The 13,297-nt window shown below is 43.0% G+C and overlaps 2 protein-coding genes across 2 annotated transcripts; both read left to right on the plus strand.

Moving 5' to 3' along the window:
• Positions 1-373: 373 nt before the first annotated feature.
• On the plus strand, positions 374-1,312 carry LOC101998669 (olfactory receptor 1D2). Its single transcript, XM_005349575.1, has one exon. It carries the CDS (start codon positions 374-376, stop codon positions 1,310-1,312), a length of 939 nt encoding a protein of 312 aa, XP_005349632.1.
• A 10,709-nt stretch (positions 1,313-12,021) lies between these two features.
• Positions 12,022-12,957, plus strand: LOC101998954 (putative olfactory receptor 3A4). Its single transcript, XM_005349576.2, has one exon. It carries the CDS (start codon positions 12,022-12,024, stop codon positions 12,955-12,957), a length of 936 nt encoding a protein of 311 aa, XP_005349633.1.
• The last annotated feature ends 340 nt before the right edge of the window (positions 12,958-13,297 follow it).

Here is a 13,297-nt window from a genome sequence, read left to right on the forward strand (position 1 = left end):
TTTTCTCTTTCAATACACTTTTCTGCATTGTGTGTGTGTGTATAGGGGGTCGTTATACAACTGGGGATGGAACTCATGAGTGAAGCTCTACCCAAGCACACACAAAGCCCTGAATTCAACCTGGGTCTGAGATTATTTTTAGGGACGGGGTTGACAAGGCCTTGTTATGTTGTTAAAAGGGCCTTTAGCCTTTTAGGCTCAAGTAATTATCCTCTGAGTAGCTGAGATTCTGGGCAAGTGCCATCACACCTAGCTCTAAGACACCTGTAATACTAAGAAAGAAGTTGGTATTTATTTATGCTCATTCTCCATCTACTAAAGAGTAAATCTTTGGTAAATCTTTCTTGGTGCTCACATTGCAGAAAATTGGAAAATGGATGGAAGCAACCAGAGTGGAGACTCTGAGTTCCTACTCCTGGGACTCTCAGAGGTTCCCGAGCATCAGCGCATCCTGTTTGGGACTTTCCTGTCCATGTACCTGGTCACAGTGGTGGGGAATGTGCTCATCATCCTGGCCATTGGCTCTGACTCATACCTGCACACTCCCATGTATTTCTTCCTGGCCAACCTCTCCTTCACTGACCTCTTCTTTGTCACCAACACAATCCCCAAGACGCTGGTGAACCTTCAGTCCCAGAACAAAGCCATCTCCTACACAGGATGCCTGACTCAGCTCTACTTCCTGGTGTCTCTGGTAGCCTTGGACAACCTCATCCTCGCTGTAATGGCTTATGATCGGTACGTGGCCATCTGCCGTCCCCTCCATTATACAACTGCCATGAGCCCTAAGCTCTGTATCTTGCTCCTCATCTTGTGCTGGGCCCTATCTATCCTCTATGGCCTCATCCACACCATCCTCATGACCAAGGTAACCTTCTGTGGGTCTCGGAAAATCCACTACATCTTCTGTGAAATGTACGTCCTGCTCAGGCTTGCATGCTCTGACACCCGCATCAATCACATTGTGCTGATTGTCACAGGCTGCTTCGTCTTCCTTGCTCCTTTTGGATTCATGATCCTATCTTATATCTGGATTGTCAGAGCTATCTTCAGAATTCCCTCAGCCTCTAGCAAGTACAAAGCCTTTTCCACCTGTGCATCCCATCTGGCTGTGGTGGCCCTCTTCTATGGGACACTTTGTATGGTATATCTGCAGCCCCTACACACCTACTCCATGAAAGACTCGGTAGCCACAGTGATGTATGCAGTTGTGACCCCCATGATGAACCCTTTCATCTACAGCCTGAGGAACAAGGATATGCACGGGGCTCTGGGAAGACTTCTAAGGAAGCCGATTCAGAGGTTAACATGAGTGTTGTTTTGGAAAAAAGGAATGAAGCAGACTGTGTATATCCTTCAACATGTTCAAAGCATCATCCTATGGGTTATGCATGGGTGTTTGGACATATCTCTGGCTCTGGCTATGTGGTGATGGGAAGACATGTAAGTACCTCACTGCATCCCTTGCATCTCATCAGCTTTGGTAATAAATAAGGTCGCACTAATACCAATACTAGACCATTATAGGCTTGATTTTAAAATGTGCCTGACCATAGGAGCACATTCTCAACCTTATCCAGATATATCCAGTTATGACATAGAGACATCTTTTATGTCTCAAATACATCAAATGTACAAATAGGAATTATTGACTTGTTAGAAAGTTGGATGTTGGGCTATGGTGATTTAGAAAAATATTCATTAGAAATGAATCCACATATCCAGCAGGGCTTAAGACTGTAGAAAGCAATGTTCAATTGACATGGTAGTTACTTTGTTATTCAACAATACATTCTATTGTGACTGGCTGAGTGTCTCTTAATACCTTCAAACTAGGTTGTAAGCATGAATGTGGAGTTCACAGTCAACTGTAATCAATGTGTAAAAATGCATGTAAATGAATCTAATTCATCAGTTTTAATGCGATGTTTACCATGCTGATTTAAAGATGGTATGTAAAATAAGATTGTTTTTTAAAAAGATGTGTATCTGTCTATTAAAAAAATTCTAGGTCTGAAGAGGTGACAGCAGTTAAGAGCACTTGCTCTTCTTTCAGAGAAACCAGGTTCGGTTCCTGTATAACTTACAACTATCTGCAGCTCCAGTTTCAGGGAATCCAACACCCCCTTCTGGCTTTTGTGGGAACCACGCACAGATATACATGCAGGCAAGACATTCAAACACATACAATTAAAATAAATCTATCTTTTAAAAATTAGATAAAGAAATGAAAAAAAGAAAGATGTTATAGCTGACTCTGAAGCTCAAATTAGAATGTACTACCCCTCCTGCTTTTAGGGAGATATTCTTATCAACCTGAAGATCTTCCCTATGCCTTGGAGATTGTGACACACAAAAAGAAGCCAGAGGCCTCTTTATGATGCTATGAAATAATCTTAAAATGTCTGCCCCTGTACTTTCTCAGGAAGAAGACAAACAAGTAACTTAAAATGGTCAGCAAGGTTCGGTGGGCTAGAAGAGTTGGCCTCAGATAAGATTATAAGCCTCTTCCTACTAGATACTCAGGCAATTATGTAGCATGTACAGCAACAAAATTAGATTATCTGAAGCTACCTCTGCTTTACACAGGGACTTATGTTGGTGGAAAAAGTTGGTGTGCGAAGATGACGAAAGAATCAAGGTCAGACCCCCCCCCCCTTTGTTAGAAAAGTTAGCACATGCAGAGGTTCTGTGGTGATATATGACCAAGGAGAAAAAAATGCCAGGATTAGAATATAAACAAATTCTATAAATATATAATATATGAACATTGTATTACGCCAGAAATTGAGTAATATAACTGAAGCAGCCTTGGCCTGAGGATTCTTCTTGGGCACCCTGACCATTAAGAATTAATAATACACTGCTCAGGGCAAGGCATTCTGCCTGAGCTGGCTTAAAAGGTTTTTTTCTGTCTGGCAGTTTTTGAAGCTGCAAAAGCTGGCAGCCTGGCTGTCATATGCCTCTAGATTCTTAAAAATTCAGCTATGGGGTTAATGAGAAAAAATGATTATGAAAGACCACTCTGTTAATCAATGATGACTAAAATTGAGGGGAAATGATTGTAAAAGATAGCTCTGTTTTGACATGGTCTATCAGTGATGACTAAACTTACTACCCCAGATATACAAGAGAAAAAGTTAAACATATGTCTGAAAACAAAAATGATATGATCAATGATTTGTGTTGGAGGAGAGCCTATTGTTCTTCCCGGCCACTGTCTATGTCTGGCGGCTCCATGGCATCTCTCTGACTCTGCCTACTTTCTCCCAGCATTCAGCCTAGCTTTACCTGCTATAGGTCCAAAGCAGTTTCTTTATTCATTAACGGTAATCACAGCACACAGAGGGGATTCCCACATCAGATTTGGAACATCATGAATCTATTCCAGATTACTGGATTCTGTATAAATAAAACAACACTCTAGCTGCTACTCATTCAGGCTACAAGATAGTGGCCTCCACCATGGTGTGGCTTGCTTCTTCCTTTTACTCCTTGCCTCCTCTTTTGAACCTGTCAACTACCAGACACACTCCCTGCAGTCAGTCTATAAAGACAGACAGAATTGACTCCTCCTTTATGTTGCCTTCACCAATGTAAGGCCATGGAGATCTCAAAGAACCAAGGAAACATGGTAACAGACAGAATGAAATAAGGTTTCATTAACCATCTTTATGCTTGTTTAGCCCTTAAATGTCCCTCCAGAAGATCACTTGGCCCCCAATTCAGCAGTGTTCAGCCTCAGGGAGCTAGCTGGGTCATGAGGACGCAGCCCTCATGAAGAGATTCACCCATTCGTAGATGTGTCATTGACGGATAATGAGGAAAGACCCTGTTACAAAATCAGGCTCCCCTGCTTTGAAGTCACTCTGAACTGAGAAGTTTTCTCCCTCCTCCTCCTCTACCTAAGAAGCTCAGCCAAGTGACCAGGGCTGAAACTGGGCCAGGTAAGCACCAACATTGCTTAGAAACCTGGGGTGCCACTTAGCATGTGCTATGCACATACCTCTCGCTGAGCACCCTGCAACCCTTAGCAGTGTAGGGACCCATCTGCTTTGACCTGCACCTGAATCTTCTGCAGGATGGGAACATGTTACTTTCCTTAACAGTCCCCTGACAATGGGCATTCAAACTCTTTCTAGAACACTGTCCAAGAACCAAGAGCCATGGGATGATCTGACCTAAGCTGGTCTTGGGTGCATGCACAATAGGGCAAAGTGTGTCCTCAAAGGGAACTTTTAAGGAGAATCCTCTATTTCCCATCTTATGACCATACATTATACATTAAGATCAGGTGTGTTACAGGAAGGAACATGCACAATGGGCCAAGGCTGGCATAATTGAAGTATGGCAATCGCAAGAGCAAGGAAGTGTATTTGGGAGTATTTGGAGGAAGGAAAGGGAGGGAGAAGTGATGTGATTATATAGTTAACTCAACGATAAAAGAAATGAATTTTTGAAACACTCTTCATCTTAGTAATCAAATTCTTCCTTCTCTTAAACTCTATAAAAGGAAATCCCAAACAATAACTTGAAGCACTTGATACTAACACACAGGTGCCTACTGACACCTCAAGGGTGTGTCTGGCCTGTTCTATCATTTTGCTTTGAATAACCTTTCTGCTTCTGCCAGTATGTGTAAGCTCTTTAAATAAGGAGCCAAGAACCTGAAACACTTGGCCTAGACCACATCTTCAGGTAACAACCCTCTGAAACCATGAGCCAATATAAATATGTTTTTCCTGTAAGTTTCTATTTCAGATATTCTGCCACAGTGGCACAAAGCTGACTAACGTCCTACCCCTGGGGAGATGGTTCAGTGACCTACACAAGGGCACAGATAAACAACCTAGCAAAACCAAGAAGCAGATACAGAAATAAAATGTGAAGTTCACCCAACAGAATCTATGAAAAAGAACAGTAATTTTGAAGTTGAGTCACAGAAAAACTGAAATGAAATTAACCAATAAAGAGCTTCAAGAGCAGACCTGATCAGGCACAAGGAAGAATGGACTGTGTGAAAGCGGGTCATTTAGAATTACCCTGTTGGAGGAGCAAATGTGAAAGAATGAAAGGGCATGAATACCTATGGGACTTTGGGGCATCATTCAAGGAGCCAATACTTATATTATGGACTTTCTATAAGAAGAGAAGGAACAGAGGATATTGGGAGCATAGCACAAAGGTCCTTGTGTCCACAAGTCTCCATAGAAGCTAGGACTGCAGAGTGAGCTTGGATATTTATTTATTTAATTTAATTTAATTTTTTTCTGAGTACAAGAAAGGGTTATTTATTTCATTTTTTTTTTAAATTTTCACCTCCTCCCCTCCTCCTATTTCCCTTCTCCTCCCCCTCTCCCTCTTCCTCTCCAGTCCTAAGAGCAGTCAGGGATCCCTGCCCTGTGGGAAGTCCAAGGTCCTCCCCCCTCCATCCAGGTCTAGGAAGGTGAGCATCCAAACAGACTAGGCTCCCACAAAACCCATCCATGCAGTAGAATCAAAACCTTGTGCCATTGTCCTTGGCTTCTCAGTCAACCCTCATTGTCAGCCACATTCAGAGAGTTCAGTTTGATCACATGCTCCATCAGTCCTAGTCCAGCCGGCTTTGGTGAGCTCCCATTAGATCAGCTCCACCATCTCAGTGGGTGGACACACCCCTCATGGTCCTGACTTCTTTGCTCATTTTCTCCCTCCTTCTGCTCCTCATATGGACCTTGGGAGCTCAGTCCAGTGCCCCATTGTGGGTCTCTGTCTCTATCTCTATCCATTGCCAGATGAAGGTTCTATGGTGATATGCAAGATATTCATTAGTGTGGCTATGGGAAAAGGCCAGTTCAGGCACCCTCTTGGATATTTATTTAGTGGGTTATGGAGGGGGAAGGGAGAAGGGGAGAAGAGCAGAGAGGCAGAGAAAGAGAGAGAGAGAGAGAGAGAGAGAGAGAGAGAGAGAGAGGAGAGACAGAAGCTGCCTCTTTGAGTGGGAGACAGAAAAGGAAGGGACTCATGCTGCAAGCAGGAAGGAAGACCTGCTAGCCTCAGTGTAGGGGGAGTGGGTGTGGCTTGTCTCTTAAAGAGACAGAACAGATCATTACATTCCCACCTCTTTTTTATAATAAAAAGGCAGGAGGTTAGACACCACAGGTTAAGGGAATTGGGGTGGTGGGTTCTCAAGACTGCTTCCTGCACATTTATGGGTGTCGTCTTTGGTGGGGGGAACCTGAGAAAGCTGGGTTCTGGTCACATCCTGGCATAGTGGTCTGTTACTTTACATTTGCTTATTTCTGACTCAGTAATTACTTAATGATTTATGCACAAGTGCTTAAGCAAGACCAGGAAGATCATCTGGACAGGGGGTTGAGGAGTTCACTGCCTCTTCCATCTTAATAGTTTACAAGGCATGGTTCAGCAGTTCAGTGGAAGAACAGTGAGACAGTGGCTGAGCTCTAATGGAGGTTCTTTGTTTTGATGGGTATTTTCTCATCAAGGAATATGCATTGATTCCACACTCCTATCCCACCTCCCTTCCTGTTGCAATAAATAGTTGTGCCTGAATATGTCAGGGGAAGGGACAGAACCCTGTCTTCTGATTCAGATTCCACTGTATGTTCCATTCAGTTACCCTCTATATAGGATAGAGAGGCAACATGCAGGGAATCATTGGATACAGCTACCTTTTTATTTTTATTTTTTATTTTATTTTTTTTGGTTTTTCGAGACAGGGTTTCTCTGTGGTTTTGGAGCCTGTCCTGGGACTAGCTCTTGTAGACTAGGCTGGTCTCGAACTCACAGAGATCCTCCTGCCTCTGCCTCCCGAGTGCTGGGATTAAAGGCGTGCGCCACCACCGCCCGGCTTTATTTTTATTTTTTAGGCAATCAGAATTTTATAGGTCTTGTAGGCCTAACCACATCTTATTTTTCATTTTAATGTTTTGATAGGGAAACAGGACTCTAGTAAGAGTAAAAGTAGTATTTTTATATAAAATAAAATATCTTGTTTAATTAATAGTACTATAAGATACCATACATACTTTTATGATCAAGATTTATCAACTTTTAAAGTATGAAATATCATGAGTATTGACATTATTAGAGATTGATGTGTTTTGTATTATTTGGAAAATAAGAGCTTACCAAATGAAATCATTTGGCATCTCTAATCATTATAAATAGAATTAAATTTACTTTAAGTTGTTAAGTATTTGAGTATGTTATAGGGCATTTTAGAGCATTTAATTTGTTGTCTCTTAACATTTTTAATTGAAAATAGATTCTTTCCTCATGTAATATTTCCTGATTATAGTTTCCTTTCCCTCTATTCCTCCTATTTTCTCTCCACCTCAATATCCCTATAGTTCTACTCCCTTTCTGCCTTTCATTAGAAAAGTACAGGGTTCTAGGAGATAACAAACAAACATGACAAAATAAAATATAATAAGATGAAGCAAAACTTTCATATTAAAGTTGGACATGGCAATCAAACAGGAGGCACTAATTTGTGCCATGACCAGGCAATAGAGTCAGAGACCCACTTGTGTAGGACCTAGCCTTGGCAAGCCCAATAGAGGCCTGAGTAATTTATCCTGAGGCAATACATGGTTCTGTAAAGATCACAAACTGAGACTATCCAGGTACCACCCAGGAACAGACCATCCAAAGGAAATTCCTAGCGTTCTAACTGTTGTAAATTAGATAGGATCACCTGCCAGAATGCACCCATTGCTTTTCACCAGGACATCCCTAGACAAATGTCAGCCAATCAGGGGTCTTAAACCCTAGAAATCTGTAACCCCTCATCCTGCTAATGTAACTTTTTTGGTTTTTGCCTTTAAATAACACCCTCTAGAAGGGCGGTGTAATGCTCTGTCCCTTTAAGAGACAAGCCACACCCACTCCCTCCCTGACATCTGCTGAAGCAAGCTGATCTTCAGCTTCCAGCTTGAGTTCCCTCTTTTTTTCTGTCTCTCTCCTGAAGAGGCAGCTTTTGCCTAGCTCCATTCTCCCCACTTCTCCCCCTCTTCCCTTTCTCTCTGTCTCTGTTTTTCTCTGCTCTTCCTCTTTCTCCCCTTAGCCCCACTTCTCTTCCCTTCATTAACCCACTAAATAAATATCCAACCTCACTCTGCATGGCATGCCTATACATGCCTCTGTCTCTTGCCCGTAGCGTGGCTCCTTGCCTGGGACCAGCCACCTTCTGGACCTGTGGTGTGGTCTTGTGGTGTGCCCATCTGTCTGTCTCTCCTCGTGGGACTCAGTGCCCTTTGTGGCCCACTGCAGCCACTTGGGAACTGTGCTGTCCCTACCTGGGACTGGCTGTTCTTGGGACCTGCTGCCCACTGCTGCTGCTTGGGGACCTGCAGTGTTTCTGCTGCTGCAGCCACTCGGGTATCTGAAGCATTTTACTTAATCCATTATAGGCGGGGTACCTCCTCTTGCCACTGCTGCACCAGTTGCTTTGACGAGGTCCCTGCCAGCTTATATTGTGCACACATAAACCTTGCTTTTGCATTTCCGTGATTTGGTCTCCCTGGTGTCTTTTGGGGTCCCCACAGACTGGGCACAACACTTTTTCCTATAGTCAAGGGTCCTATAGAAATACTAAGCTACTGGTGGTGGCACAGGTCTCTAATCTTACTTAGCACCCAAGAGGCAGGGACCAACAGATCTCTGAGTTCAAGGCCAGCCTGGTCTACAGTGTGAGTTCTAGGACAGTCAAGGCTACACAGAGAAACCCTGTCTGGAGTTAATAACTATAATATTTATGAAGAGGACCTGGTGTAAACCCATGTAGGTGCTGCACTTGCTGCTTCAGTCTCTGTGAATTTATATGTTCCTTGCTTAGTTGATTTACAAGGTCACATTCTCTTGGTTCCCCCATCCCTATTGACTTTTAAATCTTTTTGTCTTCTCTTTCACATGGTTCTCTGAGCTCTGAGGAGAAGAATTTGAAGGCGACATCCAATTTAGATTCTTTCTCTGTATAATGTCTAGTTGTGGGTCTCTGCATCTGTTTCCATATGGGGCAGAGGAAGCCTCTCTGATGATGATTGGATAAGGTGCTGATTGTATTATTCTTCCTGGGTCTCTAATCATTGTAGATATAATTTAAGTTACTTTGAGCTGTGAAGTATTTGAGTATGTTATAGTGTAGTAGGAGCTGTTGGCTGGGTTCCTGCTGCCTGGCTCCCATCCGCCTGGTTAGCTTATGCCCCGAAATAACAACATGGAAACTGTATTCTTTTAAACACTGCCTGGCCCATTATATCTAGCCTCTTCTTGGTTAACTCTCACATCTTGATTAACCCTTTCTATTAATGTGTATAACACCACCAGCTGGTGACTTACCAGGAAGATTCTAGCCTACGTCCATCTTGGGTCAGAGCTTCATCATGTCTGCCCTGGAGAGGAGCGGCATGGCATCTGCCTCACTTCCTCTTCCTCCCAGCATTCTGTTCTGTTTACTCCACCCACCTATGTTCTAACCTATCAGGCCAACCAGTTTCTTTATTAATTAACCAACGAAAGCAACAGATTGATATGACACTCCCACATCATTATAGGACATTTTAGAGCCTTTAATTTGCTATATCTGTACATTTTCAATATAAATGGAAACAGTCATCCAATTGATCGAACTAAGTTAGTGTGTTTTAGTAAGAAAAAATGTTTATTGACAGGCAACATCTGCACCGATTGGAGGAAGAGATCTGCATCCTATTTCTAGTGTTAAGAAACCATCAGAAATAAGTATGAGATTCAAAAACCCCACCAAGAATTTTGCAGAACCCTGACATCCACCTGCAAGTGGTGCTGGTGAGGTGAGGATCACAACAAGGAGGGATAATATGTTTCTGTTCATAGTTACTCTGAAAGTTTGTTGCTGAGATCTTTTGTAAATTGATCAAGTCCTCAGCCCTTCACGTTGTGGTAGAAAATCTGCAAATGGTAAAACATGTGGTACAGGAGCACAGTGGATTGGGGAGTTGTGAAGAAGGAAATTCTGTCATTTGTAGAAACAGGAATGAAACAGGAGATGTCGTGAGATAAGCACACTCTCTTTTATAGATGAGTTACAAAATCTTCCTAAGGTTGAATAGTGATTGGGAAGAGTGTGTGTGGATACTTGAGTACATGCATGCTTGCATGCTTGTATGTATACATGTAGTAAGGCAGAATTTGATCAGTGCATGCTGGGAATATTGCACCAAGCCCCATTAATATGTTCAATTAATGCATGCTGTGGAGATTTTTGGAGAGTCATCTTAACTGTAACAAAAGTGAGTTTGCAGACACATTTGTTCAATAAATGTGTGAAATTTGGTCACATCCATGAAGGTCATATTTAAAACATGGAGAAAGTTTAAGTCATTTCCAAGGCACTGGGGATTCTTGTGTCTTGGGAAGGTAGGTGTTCATGGTGCCCTGACAGCCCCTGGAATGTTCTAATTTCAGAAGCCTCCACAGGGAGAATGTGAAAAAGAGGAATCCCATTGGGAAGATGATGTCAGCCAAGTTGTTTGTCTCTTTGTTTCTCTGTCTTTGATAAACTTCCATGTGTGAAGACTATTTGGCATCCTCTCTGCCCAAGAAGTGTCTGCCCCCTTCCCTGGGTGAGTGTCATTCCAAGAGCCCTCACTCCTTGCTCTCAACTATACTTCCATACAAGTTATTTCATTCTTGGCCTTTGGAATGGCACCTCTTGCCACCTTGGAGGTTCTGGTATTTGGCTGAGAGGAGATAAAGGATGCAGGAGATACTAGCTGCCAGGATAACCAGATTCTTCTCAAAAGAGTTTGTTCTGTAGTTGATGGAGAGGAATGATAGGCATCTGAGTTTTAGAGATACTGACTTGGAGGTATTGGTCTGATCAAGCTCACATAGAAAAGCTCAGCACCTCTGATAGCATTTGACCTATTGGGACCTGCGGATCTTATTCATCAGGAGGCATCTTCCTCCGATCATGCCAATTGCCATTGAGGATCTCCAACTCTAACCATTTTCTATGTGAATCTGGATGCACCCAAGTGATGATTATCTTCTCTTCACTGAGGCAAATCACTGTGTGAGGCAAGATCTTGTGAGGCTCAGGGGACGCCATGTAAGTGACTGTATGTATTGGAACCATCTATGGCTCTAGGGCTCTATAGCAGGATGTGGCCTTGTGATGGCAAGCAGGCTAGATGGTGTGAAATTGAATTCAGGAGACGAAAGACAAACAGCTTTTTTTTGGTAGTAAAATAGGAGGGTCTGGGTATCTTGTTATTACTAACATCCCTTACAACTGGTCATCTGCCTGTAAGTTCCACATCTGTGAATTCAGCTATGTATCAAGAATAAGTGGAAAAATTATGTCTATTCTGATAAATAGAGGAGTTATCCCTCCCCCATGTCACTATCTTAAACAGTATAAAATAACAAAAACTTAGGTGGCATGGACACAGGGTAAGGTATTGTATGTCATCTAGAAATGACTTATAATATATGGGAGGGTGTGCATAGGCTATATGCAAATACTCTTTCATCTTCTACAAGAGATGTGAGCACCCTCAGATCTTGGTATCTCCGTAAGATATTGGGGACCACTGTAGATGACATGGGCAGTTTAGAGTTTGGGGAAGAGGACCATGTCCCCTCTCCTCTGGAAGCTTCCCTTTTATGCTACGAGATCTTGTGTAGCCAAACTGTTCAGGTTACCATCTGAAGAGAGTGGTTTCCTTCATAGAATTGTGGCCTCAAGTAAACAGTCTTTCCCTCTAACTTCTAAACATTACATTCCTTCCCCTTGTTATTTCAGTGTGTGTGTGTCTGAGTCTGTCTGATGCCATTGCTTTTTATCAGCAAGTGCTGGATGTATCATACCTTTTTATTAAGCATTTGTCTTTAACATTTTTTCCCTTGTGTATGCTATGGCCTCGCATCCTGGCTGCTCCTGGACATCACAATGCTTGATGTTGATTACTAAGATGCCACCATCCTTTTATCACCTTTGAACTTCATTCAGCTGATAACTGGAGAAAGAGAGTCATGGGTCCAGGAGCCTCGGCAAATGATTCCTGTGTGACCACATTTGTCCTGCTGGGGCTCACAGAGACTCCAGCTCTGCGACCTATCCTTTTTGTCATCTTCCTTCTTGCTTATGTAGTTACTATCGGTGGCAATTTCAGCATCCTGGCCGCTATCCTTATTGAACCTAAACTCCACACCCCCATGTACTTCTTTTTGGGGAACTTATCTATGTTAGATGTTGGATGCATCAGTGTCACTGTTCCTGCCATGTTGAAGCATTTCCTCTCCAATGACAGACATATCCCCTATGGTGCCTGCCTTTCACAGCTCTTCTTCTTCCACCTCCTGGCTGGGGCAGACTGCTTCCTGTTGACTGTCATGGCCTATGATCGCTATCTGGCCATCTGTCACCCCCTCACCTATAACACACACATGAGTTGGAGGATTCAGAAGGCTTCAGTGTGCTTGTCATGTGTATTTTCCTTTAGCAATGCATTGACCCAAACTGTTGCCTTATCTACTCTTAAATTCTGTGGCCCCAACATAATCAATCACTTCTACTGTGACCTCCCTCAGCTCTTCCAGCTCTCGTGTTCCAGCATCCAACTCAATGAGCAGCTGCTCTTTGTAGCAGCAGCCTTCATGGGTGTGGTCCCTTTGGCCCTCATCACAGTGTCATATGGCCACGTGGCAGCTGCAGTTCTTCGTATCCGGTCTGCTGAGGGCAGAAAGAAAGCCTTCTCCACATGCAGTTCCCATCTCACTGTCGTGGGCATCTTCTATGGGACAGGTGTCTTCAGCTACATGAGGCTGGGGTCGGTGGAGTCCTCCGATAAGGATAAGGGTATTGGCATCCTCAATACTGTCATCAGTCCCATGCTAAACCCACTTATTTACAGCCTTCGTAACCCCGATGTGCAGGGTGCACTACGAAAGGTGCTCACAGGGAGGTAGCCCCCAATGGATACACCTTTCTTCTGGCTTTAACTGATGACACAATTCCACTCACTGCTTCTAAGTGATGCTGACTAATGTAAATGGAGTGAGGCTATGATAAAATGGGGTATGTTCTTGCTTAGGAAGGGAAGTTCCCTAAAATAGTAATAGCTCTCTATCATTTATGTGATCACTGCCATGAACAAGGTACTAAGTGACTAGTGCCAGGACGAAGTTAATTCTTCTAATCTTATGTAAGGTGTGTGGCGTTTGCAAATTGTAGATCAAGAAACTTAACTTCAGAGAGATTGAGTAATTTCTCAAAGCCACAGAACTACTGAATGCCAGAGCAAGGCTT

This window comes from Microtus ochrogaster, chromosome 7, assembly GCF_000317375.1.
Source record: "Microtus ochrogaster isolate Prairie Vole_2 chromosome 7, MicOch1.0, whole genome shotgun sequence".
Classification (NCBI taxonomy): domain Eukaryota; kingdom Metazoa; phylum Chordata; class Mammalia; order Rodentia; family Cricetidae; genus Microtus; species Microtus ochrogaster.

Bases quoted from the DNA above. Each gene is read 5' to 3' on its own strand.
- LOC101998669 (XM_005349575.1), top strand. From the start codon at position 374: ATGGATGGAAGCAACCAGAGTGGAGACTCTGAGTTCCTACTCCTGGGA.
- LOC101998954 (XM_005349576.2), top strand. From the start codon at position 12,022: ATGGGTCCAGGAGCCTCGGCAAATGATTCCTGTGTGACCACATTTGTC.